The following is a 25,098-nucleotide window of genomic DNA, read 5'->3' as shown; positions in this document are numbered from 1 at the left end:
CTCTTTAGTGATTTCATGAACTTCGGTAATGATATGCTTATATTCTTTTCTCATTTTTTTGTGTATCTACTATAGGTTTTTGCTTTGTGGTTATCATGGGGCTTACATAAAACATCTTATAACAGTCTGTCCTAAGTTGATAACACCTTAGGTTCAAACACATTTTAAAGCTCCACATTTGGGGTACCTGGCTTGTTCAATTGGTAGAGCATATGACTCTTGATCTTGGGGTCATGAGTTTGAGCCCCATGGTGGGTACACACAAACTAACTTATAAAAATGGTGAATCTAAAGGACCATTAATTTTTTAAAAATAAGCTGTACATTTTTATACTACTGTTACATTTTGTTTTTGATATCACAACTTACATCTTTTTGTCTTTGTACTCATTAGCACATTATTATACTTATAGTTATTTTTGCTCACTTAAACTTTATACTAGCTCATAAGTGATTAACCCACTTTCACAGCATTAGATTATTCTGAATTTAACTATGTATCTACCTTTATGATTTATATTTTTACATGTTTACCTGTTATTGATTAGTGCCCTTTTGTTTTAGCTTACAGAAGTTCTTTTAACATTTCATGTAAGTGTGAGGTCTAGTGGTGCTAAACTCCTTCAGACATTGCTAGTCTGAAAAACTCTTTCTCTTTGCTTCAGTCTGGATGACTTTGCTAGGTAAAGTATTCTTGACTGGCAGGGTTTGCTGCTATTGTTGTTTTTCGTTTAGTACTTTGTATTGTGCCAGCTCTTCTGGCCTACAAAATTTCTGTTGAAAATTTTGCTTAATAGTATTATAGGGGTTCCACTGTATATAACAAGTTGTTTTTCTCTTGCTGCCTTTACAGTTCTTTCCTTGCCTTTAACTTTAGGCAATTTAAATATAAAATGTCTTGGTTTGAGTCTCTTTGGATTCATCTGATTTGGAACTCTGAATGTCTCTTTCCTTTCCTAGGGAATTTTTCAGCTTTTTTTTTTTTTTTTTTTCGAATGACTTTTCTTCTCCTTACTCTCTCTCTTCTCTTTTTGGAACTATACTGTGAATATTTATCCATTTAATATTGCTCCATAATTCCCTTAAGCTATCTTCACTCATTTTCATTCGTTTTTTTTTTTTTTTTCCCTGCTCTGAGTGGAGAATTGTACTAACCTGTCTTCAAATTTGTTGATCCCTTCTCCTGGATCATCTAGTCTACTGTTGAACTCCTGTATTGAATTTTTGATGCAGTTATTGTGTTCTTCAGCTCTGTGCCTTGTGTATGGTATTTATATTTTCTATCTTTAAAATTCTTGCTTTGTTCTTCTGATCTAAGTGAGCATATTTATGATCATTATTTTGAACTCTCTGTTAAGTCCTTATTTATCTTCGTTTCATTAAGGCCTTTTTCTGAGGGTTTATCTTGGTTTTTTTGTTGGAACATATTCCTCTTTTTCTTTATTTTCTGTGACCATCTGTGTTGGTTTCTATGCCATAGGTAAAACATCTACCTCTTTCAGTCTTGAACAGGTGGCCTCCTGTAGGAAATCAACTATTTTTTTCAACCCTGTCTTGGCTCTTAGTTGTCTGTTAGTCCTTTGTGATTGTGTCCAAACAGCTTTATTTGTCCAGTAATTGAGGGTGTGCCAGTACCTGTCAGTGTTCATAAGGGGAATAGCTTAGTTAGTACCTAGATGCATGCTGATTGGAAAATGGACCCTCAGGCAGCAACTTTTTTTTTTTTTAAAGATTTTATTTATTTATTTGACAGACAGAGATCACAAGTAGGCAGAGAGGCAGGCAGAGAGAGAGGAGGAAGCAGGCTCCCCGCTGAGCAGAGAGCCTGATGTGGGGCTTGATCCCAGCACCCTGGGATCATGACCTGAGCCGAAGGCAGAGGCGTAACCCAATGAGCCACCCAGGCGCCCCCAGGCAGCAACTTTTAATGTATGCAAGTGGACCTCTTTCAAGGGAAGGTGGAGATGGGCATTTTTTTCTGCTCCCTCTGCACTGAGCACTGGTAAGACTGTCCACCAAGAACTGTTTCTGTCTGATACCATCCTGTTAAACCCATGAACACAAGACTCACTGGCTACTAGACCTAGACAATCAAGGGATGTGTCCCCTGCAAGGCAACCATAAAAGCTGGGGCACCAGAGGTTTGCACGAGTTATTTTCTCAGTGACACCAGTGATGGGGGGTGGGCAGGGCAGTTGTGGTGTTTGCTATCTTCTGCAGTCTCTGGAAAGGATTGCAGTGGGCCCTCATGTGTGTTACATTAGAAGCCTGCTGGGTCACCTGGTTGGCTCAGTTGGTAGAGCATGTGACTCTTAATCTCAGAGTCTTGAGTTTGAGCCTTAGGTTGAGTATAGATTTTTTTTTTAAGATCTTATTTATTTATTTGACAGAGATCACAAGAAGGCAGATAGGCAGGCAGAGGAGGTGGAGGGAAGCAGGCTCTGCTAAGCAGAGACCCTGATGTAGGGCTCCATCCCAGGACCCTGAGATCATGACCTGATCCAAAGGCAGAAGCTTAACTCACTGAGCCACCCAGGTGCATCAAGATTTTATTTTTGAATAATCTCTATACCAAACATGGGGCTGGAACTTACAACCTCAGTTATAGCGATTTCTTTAAAACCAAAAGGGGAAAAAAAAAAGAAACCCGCCCTTCAGGTTAAGGCTTTTTAGGTAAATAAATAGACCTCTTTCATGGAAAGACTGGGCATTTCTTTTTTTTCTTTTTTTTAAAGATTTTATTCATTTATTTGACAGAGAGAGATCACAAGTAGACAGAGAGGCAGGCAGAGAGAGAGAGGGAAGCAGGCTCCCTGCTGAGCAGAGAGCTGGTTAATAGAGTTTTACTTCCTTGACACAACATATTTGACTAGGGCCAAGGAACTAAAAAGTCATTTTTAGTTGGTGAAAGAACTTCACACACACAAAGTATATTTTAAATTCCCTTTACATACAAGGGATTATTATTGAAGCTGTTGCTCTATCATTTTTAATATTATCTGTGGAGTCACTTCAATATCATCCCAAGCTCAGCAAAAGTTTTAACATATTATGAATTAAGAAGGCAGATAATTTACAAAATTTTAATCTATAAAATTATTCACCACTTATCACATTGATAGTAATAGGTCATCTCAAACTAACATAAGCTATTAACTAACATAAGCTATTAACCGGATACATAATTATCTCTAGTAATACTACATTTGTTTCACAAATTTAGGTATTTTTTGTTGCTTTTAAGGAGATCTTGAAATTTCCTGTGATCACATATGGAAATTAAAATAAAATAAGTGTACTGTAGATAAATGCTATTTCATGTACTTAAATCCATCTGGTATCTTTAGATTCAAGGATTAGTATTTTACAAGCTACTTAATAATTAACCATAGAGTTTCTCTTCTCCCTTAATCATAGATACTTTTTTTTAGGAAAAAGAAAGGTGAAGTAAAAGTAGTCCAGGAATATTCGTACTTGAAGGCTTTATCTGTTCTTTCTTTATTAATCCTTAAAGTCTCAGTGATAAGAAGGATTTATTGTAACCTTGTCTCATTTGTCTTGTAGTTATTGGGTAAATGCTCCTATTTTCTCTCATTCTTAATTTCAGAAACATGATTTTGTTAAATACATAATCACAATGGGGAAAGGGGATGATAATTTTACTTGTATTTTATTTTTTAAAAAGTCGATTTACAAATCGTAAATTTGTGTTGCTTATTTAGGTAGAACTGGAGAATAAAACTTGGAGGCTTTAAATTGTGAAATAGGTAAATGTTGTGAAATGTGAATCCAGAGAAATGAAACTATTAAAAGGAATTTGTTTTTAGTTGTACAGATTTTTTTTTTACTGAAGAATGACAATTGAGGAAGTAATCAAACTGAACTTGCTACATTGTTCCCACAAATGCACCAAAACAATTAAAATGAGATCTTAATTTCCTTTTATATTTAACTCGAATATTGAATACCTAACATATTAATTTGTTAAACTTCTTCTTTAAAATGTTGTTGTGCACTATTGGTGTACTTTTTTTGCTTTTTTATTTTATATCCTGGCCTAAAAAAAAGAGCAAATTATGTTTGAAATGATTCTTTTAAACTTTAGTTAAAAGACACTGTTTTGGGCTGGTTTTGAGGGTGTGTGTGTGTGTTTGGGCATGTAAATTGGGCTTATTGTCAAATAATGTACCTACCATACAATTCTATTTTAAAAGCAAGCGGAAGTAAATAAACATATACATAGGCAATGTTACTTTAAAATCAACATAAGAACTGTCAATATGCAAATAATTTTAAAGTACTGAAGTTATTTTAAAAAAGAACTTTTAGGGCTCCTGGGTGGCTCAGTGGGTTAAGCCTCTGCCTTCAACTCAGGTCATGAACCCAGGGTCCTAGGATCGAGTCCCACATAGGGTTCTCTGCTAAGCAAGGAGTCTGCTTCCCCTCTCTCTCTGCCTGCCTCTCTGCCTACTTGTAATCTCTGTCTGTCAAATAAATAAATAAAATCTTAAAAAAAAAAAAAAAAGAACTTTTAAAACTATAGAGCAACAAAGTATTTAACATGTCGAACATTTTAGACAATAAAAGAATGATGTTTTCAATAAAGCCTTAAGAGCCATATCAGTAAGTTTTGAATATATGGCTTTAAGTAAAATAAGGTTAAAATAAAAACAAAATATAGTTGTGTTTATGAAATCTAAACATGGGTTACTATCATAAAATATTTTAGATTTGATGCAGATACTGGTACATGCTTCCCTGAAGTTTTTTTTCATTACACGGCAAGGAGAAACATCAAGAAAATATTCTCTCAAGCTGCATATTCTGCTATTGCTGGTTTCTTATAATTAAAACAGGTGTGCAGACTTCATATTAGTTGAATTTAAATAAATGCTTATGGATTGTTTAATATATAAATGTAGTTTTAATTCTGAGAATATTGTTTAAGTCCTGGAAAATAAATTACAGGAACTGAAAGTAGCATGGTCACTGTGTGTGTTAAACACATAATAAGATTTATGAAATCCATTTTCAGTAGACAACTTTCAGACTTTAAAAAGTAAAACTTCCCATTAAAAACCTACTTAATTTGTTTTTCCTTGTAAAACACACAGCTAAAAATTAATTTTAAAAAAATGTTAAAGAGAGGTTTCTACTTCATTTACTTAGATAAAGTAACTCTTTTTCCTTTCAAATGAAAATTCTTTCTGTACCCTTAAGAATAATTGATGATGAGCACCCAGGCATCTGAAAGGGCAAGGAGTCTGTTTTCCTTTGTTCTTACCTAATTTCTGTTGAATAAGGAGATTCTGCCCTAGAGGGTTAAAAGGACTCCTTACTTTCAAGATATTTTTAAAAACATGATTCCATGAACTTCTGTAGGTTTAAATATTTTCATTTTTTTGTATATTAGATCATCTGTATAATGCTTAATCTTTCTTTATTTTTCTTTCTTTTTTTTTTTTTTAAGAAAAAAATTTTTTTTTTTTTTTTAGTAATCTCTATACCCAACATGGGGCTCGAATTTACAACCCCAGGATCAAGAGTTGCATGCCCTACCGACTGAACCAGACAGGCACCCCTAATCATTTTTTCTTTATATAAAACAGTTGGTATGGTCATACCTCTTTGCCAATTTAAATGCGTTTGTGTGGGGGTGCCTGGATGGGGCTCGGTTAGTAGAGGATATGACTTGATGTCAGGGTCATGAGTTCAATCCTACAATGGGCATAGCACTTTTTTTTTTTTTTTTTTTTTAAGATTGTATTTATTCATTTGACGGAGAGAAAGAGAGCACAAGCAGGGGGAGCAGCAGACAGATGGAGAGGGAGAGAGAGAAGCATGCTCCCCACTGAGCAGAGAGCCTAGTGCAGGGCTGGATCTCAGGACCTTGGGATCATGACCTGAGCCAAAGGCAGATGTTTAATGATTAAGCCACCCAGGTGCCCCTAGAACTTACTTTTTAAAAAAAAAAGTGTGTGTGTGTATATGTATCATTATAATATGGGAAAAATCAGTTTAAAATGATGGCACTATCATAGTAACTTGGTTTAAATAAATATAAAATTCTAAAGCCTTTAGGAATGCCTGGGTGGCTCAGTCCTTTAAGCATCTGCCTTCACCTCAGGTCATGATCCCAGGGTCCTGCATCCAGCTCCTTGCTCAGAGGAGCCTGCTTCTTGTTCTGCCTGCTACCCCCGCCACCCTGCTGCTTGTACTCTCTCTATGTCTCTCTGACAAATAAATAAAACCTTTAAAAAAAAAAAAAGAAAGAAAAAGATTCTAAAACCATTAAATTAAGATAAAACAGGACACCAAACTTTAAATAAAACACTTCACTGATCTTTTCTACACAATTTTATGTAAAAAAAAAATAGTTTTTTTGCTGTAATTTTACATGAGAACTATATAAATGGTATGATAGAAAAGTGTTCCCAGGGGTGGCTGGGTGGCTCAGTTGGTTAAGTGACTGCCTTAGGCTTGTAAGGGCCTAAAACTGACCCTGCCCCCACCTCAGGGAACTTACTTAAAAGCAAGTCTGGGAAACCAGTCCCAGGTAACAAAGCCCAAATGTAAGGGCGGGTCAGGCCAGGTGGAGACATCCAATCCATGGGGCGTGCATACTGTCTCCCTAGCTACCAAGCAGTGTGGGTCCTGCCTTTTGGGCGCCAATTCTGACCAAGGTGGTAGGCTAGTTCAAGTATCTGCTAGGGTAAATTGTAATTCAGTTGGCCACCTGTGTGTAACCTAGCATGACTGTGCAGCTTTCTCTGTGTGTTACAATCTCATTGGTCACCTGTGTGTGGCCAGGTCCAACCACATGGCCTTTGCTCTATAAAAGTTAGTCTGTGAGGCTGGGAGGGGTCGCCTCTTTGTAAGAGATGTCCCTGGCCGGTCAGTTTGATTCTCGATGCTTGGTGCAAAATAAAGCTTTACTTGACTTTCACTTTGTATCAGTCTCACTCCTTTGATCACGGACCTATTATTGGGGGACCTAACAGGCTCAAATTTGATCCCAGGATCAAATCTTGCATCAGCCTCCCTGATCAACAGGGAGTCTGCTTCTCCCTCTGACCCTCCCTGCTCTCATGCTCTCTCTCATTCTCTCTTTCTCGAATAAATAAAATCTTAAAAAAAAAAAAAAAAAGGAAAAGTATTCCCACATTTGTCCAACTTGGGACATAAAAAGTGTGTGTTATCTTTAAAATAAAATTTATATAGACTTTTTCTTTGTCTTTTTTTTTTTTTTTAAGATTTCACTTATGTATTGATGAAGAGAGAGAGTACAAGCAGGGGGGAGCAGCAGGGAGAGGGAGGAAAAGGGAGAAGCGGGTTCCCATTGAGAAGAGAGCCTGACATGGGGCTCAATTCTAAGACCCCAGAACCCCATGACCTGAGCCAAAGGCACATGCTTAACTGACTGAGCCGCTGAGGTGCCCGTTTCACTTTTTCTTAGCAGTTGAGTGCCATCTTACCACTCATAAAAATGGATTTGCTGTGAAGATACCAAGGGTTGTAAAGGAAGATATTTTTCTGAATTAATATTTTTAAATCTTGGGCTATATTGTTAAATTTCATAACTTGCTTATATTCTAATAGTATTGTTTTATATATATATGTGTATATTTTTTAAAGATTTTATTTATCTATTTGGCAGAGAGAGATCACAAGTAGGCAGAGAGGCAAGCAGAGAGAGAGAGAGGAGGAAGCAGGCTCCCTGTGGAGCAGAGAGCCCAATGCAGGACTTGATCCCAGGACCCTGAGATCCTGACCCGAGCTGAAGGCAGAGGCTTAACCCATGAGCCACCCAGGCACCCCGTTTGATATTTTTAAAACTCAAAATATATCTTCATTATGGCTTACCAATTTTTATTTAGTGCTTCTAGTGAATTACAGTTTAATGACTTGGGGAATTGATTGTATAAATTATTAAAAATGAATGGAAATATAATTTGTTTTAAAACAAGTTATATAGGAAAATTGGTGTCATTATATATTAAACAGTTTTTAAATCAATAAGATTAGAAGAAACAAGTGTTGGCAATGATGCAGAGAAAGGGGAACCCTCTTGCACTATTTGTGAGCAGGCAAACTGGTGCAGCCACTTGAGAAAACAGTATGGAGATTCCTCAGAAAGTTAAAAATAGATCTGCCCTGCACCCCTGCAATTGCCCTACTAGGTATTTACCCAAAGGATACAAAAATACATATTTGAAGGGGTATATGCACCACAATGTTTATAGCAGCATTATCAACAATAGCCATACCATGGAGAGATCCCAAATGGCCATCAACTGATAAATGGATAAAGATGTAGTGTGTGTGTGCACACACATACACGGAATATTACTCAGCCATCAAAAAAAAAAAAAAAAAGAAAAGAAATCTTGTCATTTGCAATAACTTGGGTGGAGCTAGAGTGTATTATGCCAAATGAAATAAGTCAGTCAGAGAAAGACAAATAGCATATGATCTCATTCATATGTTGAACTGAAAAAAGAAAACAGATGAACATATGGGAAGGGGGAAAAGAAAAAAAGGAGAGAGGGAGGCCACCTGGCTGGCTCAGTTGGTTAAGCACCTGCCTTCAGCTCAGGTCATGATCCCAGTGTCCTGGGATTGAGCCCTGCATCTGGCTCCCTGCTCAGCCTGAAGCCTGCTTCTTCCTCTCCCACTTGCCCTGCTTGTGTTCGCTCTCTTGCTATGTCCCTCTCTAATAAATAAATAAAATCCTTTAAAAAAAAAAAAAAGGAGAGAGAGAGGGAAAGAAACCATAGGAGACTTAACAATAGAGAAAAAACTGAGGGTTCAAGGTGGGGAGGTGGGTGGGGGTGGGCTAGATGGGTGATGAGTATTAAGGAGGAGGGCACTTGTTGTGATGAGCCCTGGGTGTTGTATGTAAGTGATGAATCACTGAATTCTTCTCCAGAAACCAATATGGGCACCTGGGTAGCTCAGTGGGGTAAACCTATGCCTTCAGCTCAGATCATGATCTCAGGGTCTTGGGATTGAGTCCTCCTTTGGGCTCCCTGCTCAGCAGGAAGCCTGCTTCTCTTTCTCTCTCACTCCCCCTGCTTGTGCTCCCTCTCTTGCTGTATTTTTCTCTGTTAGATGAATAAATAAAATCTTTTTTTAAAAATCTGAATAAAAATAGAAATTTCTCTCTGCTGCAGTAGTTCAGTTTGTTTAAAAATATTAAATATTGGGGGCACCTGGCTGTCTCAGTTGGTAGAGCATGTGACTCTTGATCTCAAAGTTGTGAGTTCAAGCCCACATTCAGAGTAGAGCTTACGTTAAAATTATGTATATATAAATCTGATATAGTTGACTTACTGAAAAAGGAAGACATCATAAAAAGAAAAATTCTCTCTTTGGAAATAAATTGTTAAATTACAAAACTGCATTATAAAATTTAGTTAATGATTGACTTTGAAAGCTGATATATTTGAACTTGAAAGTGTTTATCTTAACAGTTATCTTAACTGTTAAGATCTTTTAAAATATACTTATTGGTTTAATTCCTTCAATTTTCTCACCATCCTTACCACTTTTCTCACCAACCAAGTAAGTTGGAGGGAGTTTGTGTTTTGTTTTGTTATGTTTGTTTTTAGTAAGCTCAATACCCAACATGGGGCTTAAACTCACCTCCTTGAAGTCCAGAGTCCCATGCTCTATCAACTGAGCCAGCCAGGCATCCCCAGAGTGGCACTTTTAAGGGGGGAGGTTTATTTGTTGCATCAACATGCAGGAAAAAGGAAATCATGAAAATATGCTAGCCTGCCAAATGCCTGTTTCAGCATGGAAGATAGCATAGTAAGATAGACATAGACTCACTGATTTGAGTCTAAAGGATCTGCTCTGTTATAATGCAGGATTATTGAAAGGCTTGAGTAAAATGTTTCTGAAAATATTTCATGACACTAGCACAAGCTGTGAAATGTAACATGTCATTTTGCTTTGGGGGGTAATAAATGCTTATTCAGTTATTGCCACGGAACTATTTTTTTCATTTTCTGACTGGTGATCAGCAGAGGTGTCTTTGTTGACTGTCTTGAAAAATTCTATGATTTTCTACCCTGTTGTTAATCAGGGAGTAAGTCTGGCAAGTAGTAGAAGGAAAGAAGAAGAGACAAATGTGGTAGGTCAGTATTTCCAAAAGAATGAATTGGTTCGGGGCGTCTGCGTGGCTTGGTCTGTTGAGTGTCTGACTCTTGAGCTCTGCTCAAGTCTTGATCTCAGGGTTGTGAATTCAAGCCCCACACTAGGCTCCATCCTGGGTGTGAAGCCTACTTTTTTTTTTTTTTTTTTTTTTTTTTTTTTTTTTAAAGATTTTATTTATTTATTTGACAGAGAGAAATCACAAGTAGGCAGAGAGGCAGGCAGAGAGAGAGGAGGAAGCAGGCTCCCTGCTGAGCAGAGAGCCCGATGCGGGACTCGATCCCAGGACCCTGAGATCATGACCTGAGCCGAAGGCAGCGGCTTAACCACTGAGCCACCCAGGCGCCCCTGTGAAGCCTACTTTAAAAAAAAAAAAAATGTGTTGGTTCATAGTTCCTTTATAACATTTTGTTCATCCTTAGATAATGCAGAGATAATACGAAAAATTAACAATGTTTTGGCTTATTCTTGAATTGTGGTGAAAGTTTATCTTTAGGATATAATATTTTTATCAAGATTTTATTTGTGGGGTGCCTGGGAAGCTCAGTTGTTAAGCATCTGCCTTCAGCTCAGGTCATGATCCGAGTCCTGGGATCAAGCCCCTGCATTGGGCTCCCTACTCTGTAGGAAGTCTGCTTCTCTCACTCCCACTCCCTGTGCTTGTGTCCCCTCTCTTGCCATCTCTCTCTCTCTCTGTCAAATAAATAAATAAAATCTTAAAAAAAAAAAAAAGATTATATTTGCATATTTTTTAGTGCAACCTTTTGTGATTTTTTTTTAATCATTCATCAAAAACAATGAATAAGTGAATCAGGTTGTGAGATACTTAATATTATAAATTCTATAAAGAGCCATCTTTCATTCTTTCTTATACTTTTCATTAATGTTTTGATTATCCTCCTTTTATACAGGACTTTGCTTCCCGGGCTAAACTGGCAGTTCAAAACCTAGTACAGAAAGTTGGATTTTTTGGAATTTTGGCCTGTGCTTCAGTAAGTGAATTGTATTAAAAGTGAGAAATGCTAATAAATGGTAGATTTATATTTTGATCCAATTTGTTTTTAAAGATAGCACACTTAGAAAAATAAAGATAAGACACTTGAGTGAACAAAAATGTTATCACTTTTAATGAGTATGTAATTTTATTAATTATTCATCTTACTCATCAAATGAGCTGTTTCTGTTGGATAGTTTCATACCTTGTTTACTGACTTTTTAAACATTTCATCTTGCCATTGATGACTTTGGACCGAAATAGCTTGTTTCAGTAAGAATAAAAAAGATTTTTAAAAAGAAAGATAAAATTCATCCTTTCCATGAAGAACTTATAAAATGATGTGCATTTAACCAAATAAAATGACTTCATTCCTTCCAGAGTTATAGATAGGTAGGCTTTTTCCAGAGTTTCAAGCATTAATTATAAGGAAGAATTCATATGAAAAACCTGTCTCAAGGGATATTTACAATTATCAAAGTAATCAAAACCTCTCGGGCAAAGTTAAGTGCATCTTTGGCTACAGTGAACTAAGAAGCCACTTACGTCAAAAATGTAGTTAATATCTCAAATTGCAGATTTGTAAAACTGACATTTATTGATGAGTTGGTTTTTATCCTGGTCCTTTTCTAACATAATAGAAACAGTTATATTTGAAATGGAACATTTTGAACAGAGTTTTCTTTGGTAGCCTGTGCACAATTTTTGGCACTTCAGTGGTGGATTTCTCCAGTATAACTAGGTGCATCTAGTTGATATGATGAAAACTGCAACTGTAAGTATAATGCACAAAATTATTGTCTACTGACACACAACTCCTTTATCCATTATGTACTAGAATATGAATAGATCTTTGAGTACTCCTGTCTTAGCAAAGCAAATGACCAGAAAAGAAGACAATTGGTGCCAAAATTTCTAATGGATGTGAACATTTTAGATATACTGTAAAATATACATGTGCCTTTGACCCTGGCAATTTAGAAATTTTTGTATTCTAAGTTTTCTTTTTAATGTTTAATATTTTATCATAATACTGACCTCAACTATTTGAGCAATTTATAAGTTAAGTTTATTGTAGAATTGGTTTTGGCATTTCTATACCAGTTTTGCCTCTTATTAACTACATAACCTAGTCAGGTTACTCTCTTTGAACCCTGATTTTCTAATTTTTAAGATGGGGCAATAAGACACTCATTGTAAAGGCTGATGTGAGGATTTAAGAAAACGTATGTGAACTAACAGGGTGCTTAGAACATAAAATGTTCCTTCATTTTTTATTGTTATTCATTAGCTTTGATTCAGTCACTGAGTGTTAGGAATAAAGAAATGAAAGATATTCCCTTTTCTCAAGGATGCTGAAGTCCAGTGAGGAAGACCATTGAAATACAAGGATAAGTAGAAAGTGCCGTGGAAGTCAACAGAATGGGATTAAGCTGTGAGGCCTAATGGATAATAATGTCCTTACGTTAGAGGTTAAGTGAACAAGCATGACAGCCGTATTGCCTGAGTTGAAATCCTGCTCTGCTGTTGAAATCCTGCTATCCTGAATAAACTGTCAAACCTGTCTGTCTCACTTTTCTATAAAGTGAGTGTAGTGGTACCATATAGCATTATTTGAGATTAAATAAGTTGACAATGTAGAAATTTTAGAAAAGTACTGAACAAGTCAAAGCATTCAAGAAAAATTAGCTTTCATTATTTGTGGGGAAAACACACAGTACCTTCAGTTTATTAAAACAAAATAGTATGTCTTCTTTGGTACTCGTCTATCCATGTGTCCTCACTTCTGAAAATCCACTTTCTATACTAGTCAGCCTTCTTTATATTTGACTAGGAATAGTCCAATTGATAGATCAGTTTGGCCTTCTAGGAACTTTTTTCTAGAAAATTTTTGATACTTAAAGTGTTGAAAGCATATATAGTTCATTTAAGTTTATTAATTATTTTGTTAAAATTTGAACTAAGATAAATAAAACTTCTAGTTGAGGGAAAGTTTCAAAGCTACTTAGTTCATTTAATCCCAGTCTTCCTTTCTGTGTATTTAGCCAGGAGTTGAAAAACAAGAATTAATAACGTGCACATGAAACAATAAATTCACTGATTATATATGCTCTTCTGAGGGTATATAGCATACGCTGAGGTGTCCAACATGTTTAGCAAATTCTAATTTTTAATCTCTGCTTTACATCTTGTATACTTTAGATTAATTTCTATTTCAACATGAGGTAGAGCCTGATAATATAGCAAAACAATTAAAATTATAATCCATGGAGTTATGAAGGTCACATGAGAAAATATAAGAAATGATTGATGTAAAGTTGTACAAATGGTATTGTTATTAACATGATTATAAGACAGATGAAATTGCATAAAACATTTGAATTTGGATGAGAAAAACAGCTGAGTTATTGAATCCAAGTGTTATGAACAAAAGAATATTTGAATTCTAATTTAGTCATGGACTTATTTTTAAAAGAACATATGTGACAAATATCTTTTAAACAACTAGGCTTTTCTTTGAAATTTCAAAAATGAAATTATACAAATTAATTGGCTTCTGAATGGTTTTGCCAACTGCCACAAGGACAGAGTGCTTCTATGGGAGAAAAATAGATGAAGTGCTCAAAAGCAGCTTGTGGTTTCTTTGCATTTTTGCATGAAATTGTATTTCAGCATTCTTGAAATGTGGGAATGTTTGGAAAAGGTATTTGTTTTGAATCGTTTCTTTGTCTGGGACTGAGTATTCAAAACATCTGAATCTATGTGCTCATATTTCCACACTTGATTTTCTTTTTAAAATATATTACACAGTCCCACAGCCTTGGGCTGTCACACAAATGATGAGGTTTGTATGTGCAATATACAAATTATGAATTTTTTATGTTGAGGAATAAAAGCCCCTTTCCACATAAATGTATTTGTGACTTTTATTAGAATGTTTGCTGTAAAGATGTGAGTACTTTCTAGATAATACTCTATTTCAAGCTGAAGATTTTAGAGCCCTAGTAACTACTGAAATAAGCTTTTTCTTCATTTATACCTCACCTTAGACAGAGCTACCAAATGGCAGTGTGCTGAAAGGTATTAAATTCCTGCAGGTCCATTGGTTTTATCCAATTCTAATGTGATTAAAAGAAAAAAATATATGGGGTGTTAGCTATAAATAATAAAAGCAAAAGGACAGCTGGTTTGCTTTGAACAGCAGCCTGAAATGAATATGAGACCCAACTTACAGAAACGTTAGAATACTTGCCTAACCTTCTGAACAGCCTAGTGATGAGGGAACCTATACCTGTCTTTGCAGTGAAAGCAAGGCTTAAAGCATGATTCCCCATACCTGTAAATCACAAGATGAATCTGTTCCTTGGATTATATATTTTAACTTTTTTTCTTAGATTCCAAATCCTCTATTTGATCTGGCTGGAATAACATGTGGACACTTTCTTGTACCTTTTTGGACTTTCTTTGGTGCAACTCTGATTGGAAAAGCAATAATTAAGATGCATATCCAGGTAATTATACCCTTTGATTCACTGCCTAATGATAATGAGCCCATTAAAAGGCACTAAAACTTAATTTCTTTGCTCATTCCAGTATGAATTGTTAATATTTTGGTTTTGCTTCTTTTGGTTGGTAACTTACTGTGGTATTTAACCATATCATTTGGAAGTTAGTGAATTTGGTACAAATTTTTCCTGTGACCCTTTAAGACTTTTCTTATTTCCTCTCTTTCCTTCTTTTTCCTCCCTCCTTTTCTGTCTTTCTTTATTTCACTTTTTGCCTTGTGAAACTGTTCCTCCAAGACTATTACCAACCAAAAATAGTGTTCCTGTATAGGAAAATGCATGTCATTTTCACATACATAGTCTAAAATTTTCACATTTTTACTGACCATGAGCTGAGAGAAAATGGCCTTTCACTAATTCTACTTTTCTTTCATACCCCCCCCCCCCAATAATACTTCCTCTCAAGGCATTAATGTTCTTTACAGAAAACCAGCCAGATGTTAGTGTGGGAGAGAATGGGGAAGAAAAGGGTCTCTGAAGAGGTGAAGAGCTGTGGGTTGTGGTTAGAGAAGTGAGAATCTGCTATTGTTCAAAGCCAGTCTTAACAAAAGCCCTAGGATAGAGGTATGTATATATATGAATAGAGGAGAGAGAATGAAGGGAAATGAATAGGTGATTCTAGGACTGTGATATGAATTGTTTCCTTTTAAAAGGGTAAATCTCACTAGAAGAAAACAAAATTAACCTGAATAGAATTTCTTAACCAGTGAGGTTTGCAGCACAGAGGCATACACCAAATGAAAGGCAAGAGCAGTGAGTAATATCTGCCCTGGAATGATTTCTTCAAAATTAAAAACCCTTTTGTCCCAGGTTTCTTCTTAACACCTCTCTACCTGTAGTTCTTAGGGAAGAATGAGACAAGAAAACTTGAGCTGCTTTTACATGCCCAGTTTCTAATGTTATGTTTTGGCATTTGGGATAAGTTTAGTGAGCCCATCCTCTGCTCCCCTGCCATGGTAATCACTCAGTATTCCAAGGGCATTACTCCTTCAAGGAATATATTTTCTCTCACTTATACTAAGTATATTGTTCAATGAAATTAGTTTTTTAATGTCGAAATGCTGTTTACTTTGGTAAACATTATAAGACCATATTAGAATTTTTAAAATAATAAAACCCTATGGGAGTAGTAGATTATTTTGCAGTATAACAGAGAATAATTTTTTTCTTTGATCTTTTCAGTTCTTTCTGGGGAAGAAGGCAGCTAACATTTTGTTTTTTTAAAATAAAAAATTTTCCCTTGAAAGTATTAATACCTAAGAAACTAGAACAGATTATTTTAATTCTGTTTATAATAGCAACTTCTCTGAGAATCCATAAGCTTTATGTACCCAGCTTTGTGTAGTAACTTTCTGTATGGATTTAGTAAAATTTATTATGCTAGGAGTATTCTATAGTGATAGGTCATGCAACTTATCAGATTTTTCATTACAGAATATTAAAAATAGTATATTTTTAAACATTCTCAGTTTTTTTCAAGTTATAATATTTTTTAAAGATAGAGGGTTGGTTTTTTTTTTTTTTTTTTAAGATTTTATTTATTTATTTATTTGACAGACAGAGACCACAAGTAGGCAGAGAGGCAAGCAGAGAGAGAGGAGGAAGCAGGCTCCCCGCTGAGCAGAGAGCTGGAGGCAGGGCTCGATCCCAGGACCCTGAGATCATGACCTGAGCTGAAGGCAGAGGCTTTAACCCAGTGAGCCACCCAGGCACCCCTCAAGTTATGATAATGTTTAAGTTTTTTATATGGTACTTCACATTTTAAAGCACTTAGTGTTTGTGTGTTGATTTTATTATAATCCTCGGATAGAAAAACAACTACTCTGTTTTATAATTGTCACACTTATGAGGTTAATAAGTAAAGTAAGTAACAGTTGGAATTTGAACCTATGTCTTCTGGCTTCAAGTTCAGTGTTTTTTCCTTTTTTTTGCATTGCCTTCTTAAACTATAAATTATTTATGTGATTAAGGAAACAGAACTGTTTAAAGCCTGCTATTTATCAGCACCTGTGCCAGGCAGTGTGCATTGGTCATCTCAGAACAATCCCATGAGATAGTTATTATTCATATTACATATGTATGGGAATTGAGTGTTAGAGAAGATAAAATACATGGCTAAAGCCCTGGAATTGAAACCAAACTCTATAAATTCAAAGCTATACTCTGTATCTGTGTGGAACAAAAAAAAAGAAAGCCAAAATCTTTCTGTTTCTGAAAGCAGAGAATCTGCATTCCTTCACTAAACTGAGACCATGGGATATGTTTTCTGTGTTCCATTTTACCATGGAGACATAGTTTCTAAAGGCATGTCACTTGATGTACATCCAGATGTAGCTCAGGGTGACAAACATTTCTCATTCTTTGGGTAGGCAATCGTAGTGCATAATATAAATGTTTTAACTATTTCTGAAGTAATCAGAAGGAAACCACACACAGATTTTTCTGTCATCTAATAGTAAACCCATCTTCTGGTTCTTTTCCCCTTTTTTTTCAGCCTAAAGTAAACAGCCAAAAATACTGTTTTTATTCATATCTTGCTATTTGTTAAACTTCCCCTAAAAATTTCAAATTAGCCCACCTAATAATGTTAGATTGGGATTTCCAAACTCAGTACATTTATACTCAATATTTTACATAATCCTATGTAAACTTACATACCATGTATATTGTTTATTACCTCTTTATCTTTCCACCACAGACACATACACAGAAATATAAGCTCCATGAAGGTGGAGAATTGAGTCTTTGACTCACTGAGTATTCTAGTGCCTAGAATATCATCTGGCATGTAGTAGACATTCAGTAAATTTAAGTGATCTGTACATTCAACATGGGTCTCAAACTCAGAGCCCTGAGATCAAGAGTCACACACTCTTCCAGCTGAGCCAACCAAGGTGCCCCACTCAGTAAATTTGGGTGTTGTTGTTTTTTTTTAAGATTTTATTTTTTTTTAAACAGAATCTTTTTTTTTTTTTTAAATTTTATCTATTTATTTGACAGACAAAGATCACAAGTAGGCAGAGAGGCAGGCAGAGAGAGAGGAGGAAGCAGGCTCCCTGCTGAGCAAAGAGCCCGATGCGGGGCTTCATCCCAAGACCCTAGGATCATGACCCGAGCAGAAGGCAGAGGCTTTAACCCACTGAGCCACCCAGGCGCCCCAAGATTTTATTTTATTGAAAGAGAGAGCAAGTGTGAGCTGGGGAAGAGGGAGAAGGGAAGAGAATCTCAAGCAGACTTCTTGCTGAGTGCAGGGCCCCACACAGTGCTTGATCGCACAATCCTGAGATCATGAACCAAGCCAAAACCAAGAGTTAGATGCTCAACTGACTGAGACACCCAGGCACCCTGCCTCATCCAGTAAATTTTTAATAAATTAATTTAAGATTTTTTGTTCCATCGAAGGACTTTCTTTTATAGATAGTTTCTTCTTTGTTCATTCTGGCACTGTTAGTTCCCTGCAACCATATCTTTTTTTCCCCCCCTACTCAACCCTTTCCTCTGCACACATGGTTAAGTGGGCTGTTTGGTGATCGGTGTTTTTGTTTATTTGGTAGAATCCCCACTCAGACCTCTAGCCTGAATGAGATGAGACATAAGTTCTTAAATATCTGGCACATTTATGTCTTGCCCAGCACAGTGAATTTTCAAGCTGTTACATATAAAAAGAAAGTCTTGTTTTGTTTTCAGGCAATGGAATTATGCAATTATCTGGGCATTGGCTTATTTTCAATGTTAGGAAATGATGGTAGGGAAAACTCATGGTGATGAAATCACTGAGAGGCAAAACTCTTAGCTCTAATTCTTAGTGAAAGATTTATAGCTCCAATAACTGGCTTTTATGGAAACTACAAGGACCCCCATATAGTAATGCTTTTTCTCCCTAAATGATCTATAATAATTGTCTTTTTAGTTTCATAATCTTTTTTTTTTTTTTTAAAGATTTTATTTATTTATTTGACAGACAGAGATCACAAGTAGACAGAGAGGCAGGCAGAGAGAGAGAGGAGGAAGCAGGCTCCCTGCGGAGCAGAGAGCCCGATTCAGGGCTCGATCCCAGGACCCTGAGATCATGACCCGAGCTGAAGGCAGAGGCTTTAACCCACTGAGCCACCCAGGTGCCCCAGTTTCATAATCTTTATACACCGTTTATATAACACTGTTATGAAATCATCATCCATCTTGTAACTCTTTTTGACATGTGCTTGCTTTTTTCATGAGATAGGTAGTATCTTTTTAAAATCAATAGATACATAAACGGGGACACCTGGGTGGCTTAATTGACTCTTGGCCCAGGTCATATTCTCAGGGTCGTGGAGCTGAGCCCCAGTTCAGGCTCCACACTCAGCAGAGAATCTGCTTGTCCTGCTTCTACTGCTCCCCCAGCTCTCTCTCTAAAATAAATAAATAAAACTAAAAACAAAACAAAACAAAAAAACATAAACAAACACCAAAAAAGACTGAACTTTTCTTTTTAGTCTTACTTCCTTACATAGATCCAGCTATCCGGCTGCCAATGTCTCTCTGTTAACGCTATGACATTTCTTAAGAAAATGTCATTGCCTTATTAGTCTAATATCTGAAATAATATGTTTTAGTCTAATTTAGTTACTTTCCTGAGATTCATGATGGGTAGTAAAAAGAAGTCTATCATTTATTTCTCTTCCCTCCCTTTTGGTTGCATAGGCTCAAGTTATTATTTGACAAACAATAACAAAAATGTCAGCAGGCATCATCAGGAATTTGGACAGAATCTAGAATTACTCATATTTCTTTTTTAAAGATTTTTGTTTATTTATTTGACAGAGAGAGATCATGAGTAGGCAGAGAGGCAGGCAGAGAGAGAGAGAGAGAGGAGGAAGCAGGCTCCTGCTGAGCAGAGGGCCCGATGCGGGACTCGATCCCAGGACCCTGAGATCATGACCTGAGCCGAAGGCAACGGCTTAACCCACTGAGCCACCCAGGCGCCCCAGAATTACTCATATTTGATAAGAGAGTTATTATCAGTCCTTTAGAGCTAAACTTTAATACTACCTTGAATCTCTAATTAATCGTACTTATATGACATTTCCTTTCTCTGAACTCGTAGAATACATTTTTACTACTAATGTCATGTATAGTTCTTTTTTTTAAGGTTTTATTTATTTATCTGACGGAGATCACAAGTAGGCAGAAAGGCAGGCGAAGAGAGAGGAGGAAGCAGGCTCCCCGCTGAGCAGAGAGCCTGATGCGGGGCTCGATCCCAGGACCCTGAGATCATGACCTGAGCCGAAGGCAGAGGCGTTAACCCACTGAACCACGCAGGCACCCCATTTTTTTTAAGAAACTTATTGGGGCGCCTGGGTGGCTCAGTGGGTTAAGCCTCTGCGTTTGACTCGGGTCATGATTCCAAAGTCCTGGGATTGAGCCCCACATTGGGCTCCCTGCTCAATGAGGAAACTTCTTCTCCTTCTCCCTCTGCCTGCTGCTCCCCTTGCTTGTGTGTGCTCTCTCGCTCTCTCTGTCAAATATATAAATAAAATATTTTTTTAAAAAAGAAAAGAAAAAGGTTTATAAGGGCACAGGGTAGCTTGGTGGGTCAGTCAGTTAAGCAGCTGCTTTTGTCTTAGCTCATGATCTTGAGCCCTGTGTCAGGCTCCCTGCTCAGCGGGGAGTCTGCTTGTCCTTCTCCTTCTACCCCTCACCCAAACTCATGGTCTCTCTCACTCTGCTCTCTCTCAAATAAAATAAAATCGGGCGCCTGGGTGGCGCAGTGGGTTAAGCCTCTGCCTTCGGCTCAGGTCATGATCTCAGGGTCCTGGGATCAAGTCCCGCATTGGGCTCTCTGCTTGGCAGAGAGCCTGCTTTCCCCCCTCTCACTGCCTGCCTCTCTGCCTACTTGTGATCTCTGTCAAGTAAATAAGTAAAATCTTTTTTAAAAAAATTAAAAAATAAAATAAAATCTTTTTAAAATTAATTAATTCTTAATTATCCTTAATTAATCAAATAAGTGATTATTAATTGATTAATTAATTCAGGGCTGAGTGCCTGACTGGCTTAGTCATTTGAGCATCTGCTTTGGCTCTGGTCATGGTCTCAGGATCTTGGGATTGGGTCCTGCATAGAGCTGTCTGCTCAGAGCAGGAAGTCTGTTTCTCCCTCTCCCTCTGCCCACTCCTATTCTCTCTCTCTCTCTCAAATAAGTAAATCTTAAAACAAAAATTCTTCAGGACATTGAAGAAGTGTCCTTTACATTTCATGTCCCCTGAAAATCTGTAAGAATGCCTTATATTATTTTGAACATTTTCAACTGAGTTGAAGATATTTGCTACCTTTTAGCACTAAAGGCATCTTTATTTAAAAGGTAAGTTATCGGGGCGCATGGGTGGCTCAGTGGGTTAAAGGCTCTACCTTCAGCTCAGGTCATAATCCCAGGGTCCTGGGATCGAGCCCTGCATCAGGCTCTGCTCAGCAGGGAGCCTGCTTCCTGCTTCCTCCTCTCTCTCTGCCTGCCTCTCTGCCTGCTTGTGATTTCTCTCTGTCAAATAAATAAATAAAATCTTAAAAAAAAAAAAAAAAGGAAGGAAAAAAAAGGTAAGGTATCAACATCTTTAATTAATGGAGACTACCTCAGTGACACCAGACTGAAAATGATCCAGGTCTGATAAAGATTCTCAATAACCGGGTGCCTGGGTGGCTCAGTGGGTTAAGCCGCTGCCTTTGGCTCAGGTCATGATCTCAGCAGGGTCCTGGGATCGAGTCCCACATCGGGCTCTCTGCTCAGCAGGGAGCCTGCTTCCTCCTCTCTCTCTCTCTGCCTGCCTCTCTGCCTACTTGTGATCTCTATCAAATAAATAAATAAAATCTTAAAAAAAAAAAGATTCTCAATAACCTGTTGATGTTTTTGCTTGTACAATAAGTCTAAAAGTCCAAGATCACCCAGGATCTAAGAATGGAACTTTAATGTTAACTTCAACAAACTTTCTATAAAGGATGTATAGGCTTTTCAGGATCCTCTGGATTAGATTTAGTCCAGACCCATGTCCTTAGGCTGATCAGCATTAATTTTAGTAGTGGGGGCTATATGGGAACCCATGACTTTAGTTTGTGTGCTCCATTCTAAGATACACATACATGTGGAATGTTCACTCAGCCTTGGGTTTCATGACTCACATTTTTCCCTCAGACATGGTCACGTATCCTGTAAGACTAGAGCTGTGCTTAAGGAAAAACATCTTTAAAATACAAAGTAGGTAGCATTTCTTAGGCAAGTGGTGTTTTTAGTATTTTTTTTTTAAAGAATTTTAAAAAACTGTAATTGGGGCAGCAGCTTGCCTTTTTAATAAACTGTTACCAGAATTATGAATTTATATTGAGGTGGGGTTTTTTTCTGATAACAGAAATACTTATTTTAACTGGTATTTTCTCTACAGAAAATCTTCGTTATAATAACATTCAGCAAACACATAGTGGAGCAGATGGTGGCTTTCATTGGGTGAGTAATTCTTTGTGGATTAATATTAATGTCATCACTGTTCAAATAGAAAAAAAAGTATAGAAGATTTTATTGGGACAGAATTTTTCTAATACCTTTTTATTTTTTGAGAAGGAAAAATCTTTTGCCCTGTTATTAGGTAAATTGAAGACTTTCTTACCCTATAGCTGGGAAAGGTCAAGTTCAGATAATCCTTATTTAATTTTAGATTTTTAATTAAATTTTAATTTTAAAGTCATATAATTCATGATTTAAAAAAAGCTTTGGGGGGTGCCTGGGTGGCTCAGTGGATTAAAGCCTCTGCCTTCGGTTCAGGTCATGATCTCAGGATCCTAGGATTGGGCTCTCTGCTCGGCGGTGAGCCTGCTTCCTCCTCTCTCCCTCTCTGCCTGCCTCTCTGCCTGCTTGTGATCTCTCTTTGTCAAATAAATAAATAAAATCTTAAAAACAATAAAAAATTTTAAAAAATTTTGAAAGCTTTGGGGGTGCCTGGGTGCTCAGTGGGTTAAGCCTCTGCCTTCGGTTCAGGTCATGATCTCAGGGTCCTAGGATTGGGCTCGCTGCTCGGCGGTAAGCCTGCTTCCTCCTCTCTCCCTCTCTGCCTGCCTCTCTGCCTGCTTGTGATCTCTCCTTGTCAAATAAATAAGTAAAATCTTAAAAACAATAAAAAATTTTAAAAGCTTAGGGGGTGCCTGGGTGCTCATTGGGTTAAGCCTCTGCCTTCGGCTCAGGTCATGATCCCAGGGTCCTGGGATCGAGCCCCGCGTTGGACTCTCTGCTCAGCAGGAAGCCTGCTTCCCGTCCTCTCTCTCTGCCTGCCTCTCTGCCTGCTTGTGATCTCTGTCTGTCAAATTTTAAAAAAATAAAAAAAATCTTTAATGGTGCTTTAGTACAATGTTGTGATTTTTAGCTAAAATTCGTTGTCAGATGCACAGTTGCATTTAATTTAAATACAAATCTTACATAAAATATTAATATTTCATTAAAAAGTAATGATAAGATGGTATATAATATTACAAAATATGTCAGTTATGAACCTATTACTTCACTAGAGAAAAATCAGGCCATTTTAAAAGGCTAGACTTTCCATAGCTTTTATTTTTGTGTTTATAGAAGTAAGATCAGTTTTAACGTATGCTTCAAATGATAAGGTCATAAATTTGTGGAGTGGACTTTGATAAAATAGTAAAGAAAGACTCTGTTGGGTTGTTTTATTTTTTTTTTTAAAGATTTTATTTATTTATTTGACAGAGAGAGATCACAAGTAAGCAGAGAGGCAGGCAGAGAGAGAGGGGGAAGCAGGCTCCCTGCTGAGCAGAGAGCCCCACGCGGAACTTGATCCCAGGACCCTGAGATCATGACCCAAGCCGAAGGCAGCGGCTTAACCCACTGAGCCACCCAGGCACCTCTTATTATTATTATTTTTTAAGATTTAGTGTATTTATTTGAGAGAGAGAGAGCATGAGTGAGAGAGCACAAGCAGGGGGAGCAGCAGAGGGAGAGGGAGAGCAGACTTTCCACTAAGCAGGGAGCCTGATGTGGGGCTCTATTTCAGAACCCTGAGATCGAGTCACATGCTCTACAGGCTGAGCCTCCCAGGTTCCCCTAATTTTATTATTCTTTAAACCATACATTATATATTTATACTCTTTTATACATGTTTTATAATAAAATAGTATTTGATATTTTCTATTATGGTTTTAAAGTAATAATTGATGAAAAACATGTTCTTGAGAATAAACTCAGTGGGGCCAATTATTGGTTTTATTACCTCCTAAGCTTCTGATTATAAATGTGGATTATAGCTTGTCCATTAGAATTTAATTATTCCAGTTTTTTGTTCTCTGGATTGTTACAAATAAATTGGTTTACAAGTCAACATACATCACATTCAGAAATAAATATTCTTGTTCCTTATTTTCTAAACACAAAGAAGATATTTCATCTGTTTTTAGAGTTATTATTCCATCTCTAGAATTCCGAAGGACCTAGAGCAGACCACTGTACAAACCCACAAGTTACAGCGGTGACTGTGGATGTAACACTGTACGTTCTCCTCTCCTGTTGCTATGCTGAACATTTATAAGAGGAAGTTTTTCAGGGATCCTGGTGACTCAGTCAGTTGGGCATCTCACTCTTGGTTTCAGTTCAGGTCATGATCTCCTGGGTCATGCGGTGGAGCTTCTCAGTGGACTCCATGCTCAGCGGGGAGTCTGCTTGAAGATTCTCTCCGTCTGCGCCTTTCCCCCCCAATTGCCTGCATGCTTGCATGTGGGCGTTTTCTCTCTCTCTCTCTCTCTCTCTCTCTCTCTCTCTCTTCTTTGTAAATTAAAGTAATTAATCTTAGAAAAGGGGAGGGGTAAGTTTTTCAGCAATTTATACATATTCACCACTACTACCTTCTGTGTCACTATCCTTTAGAATTTCTAAAAAGTTAAATTAGTCAACTACCTATCATTTCTACCCACATCAAGTTACGTTCCTTTCCCATCTGTTCTCCATACTGCAGTTAGTAACGTTTAAAAGTATTAATGTGAGCATTTCATCACCACTGTCCTTACCCCCGAGCTCCTCATCTTCTTGAAACCCTTAAATTGTTTTTTCCTTCTTAGATAAAGCTAAAACTCCTGAACATGGTCTAGAGAGCCTTGCATGATGTATCCCCTATAATTTCCCTTTCTTGAGTCTCCCATCAGTGGTCTTTACTTGCTTGTGGTTTTTCCTTTGCCTAGTGCAGGGTTTCTTTTCTTTCTTTCTTTCTTTCTTCCTTCCTTCCTTCCTTCCTTCCTTCCTTCCTTCCTTCCTTCCTTTCTTTCTTTCTTTCTTTCTAAGATTTTATTTATTTGAGAAAGAGCATGAGCAGGGGGAGGGGTAGAGGGAGAAGAAGAAGCAGACTCCCTGCTGCCCAG

The 25,098-nt window shown here is 37.1% G+C and overlaps 1 protein-coding gene across 5 annotated transcripts in view; it reads left to right on the top strand.

The window, feature by feature from the left end:
- Positions 1 to 25,098, top strand: part of VMP1 (vacuole membrane protein 1) — a 136,253-nt gene that overhangs the window by 93,380 nt on the left and 17,775 nt on the right. For all 5 annotated transcript variants that reach the window (XM_082705938.1, XM_082705935.1, XM_082705937.1 and 2 more), the window contains 3 exons: positions 11,070 to 11,150; positions 14,548 to 14,664; positions 22,128 to 22,189. In XM_082705938.1, coding sequence (XP_082562064.1) covers positions 11,070 to 11,150; positions 14,548 to 14,664; positions 22,128 to 22,189 — 260 coding nt within the window. The remainder of the gene's footprint in view (positions 1 to 11,069; positions 11,151 to 14,547; positions 14,665 to 22,127; positions 22,190 to 25,098) is intronic.

This window comes from Mustela nivalis (genome assembly GCF_964662115.1).
Source record: "Mustela nivalis genome assembly, chromosome: 17".
Classification (NCBI taxonomy): domain Eukaryota; kingdom Metazoa; phylum Chordata; class Mammalia; order Carnivora; family Mustelidae; genus Mustela; species Mustela nivalis.
The sequence above is the reverse complement of the archived record's forward strand: the minus strand, read 5'-3'. Positions and strand labels throughout refer to the sequence as shown.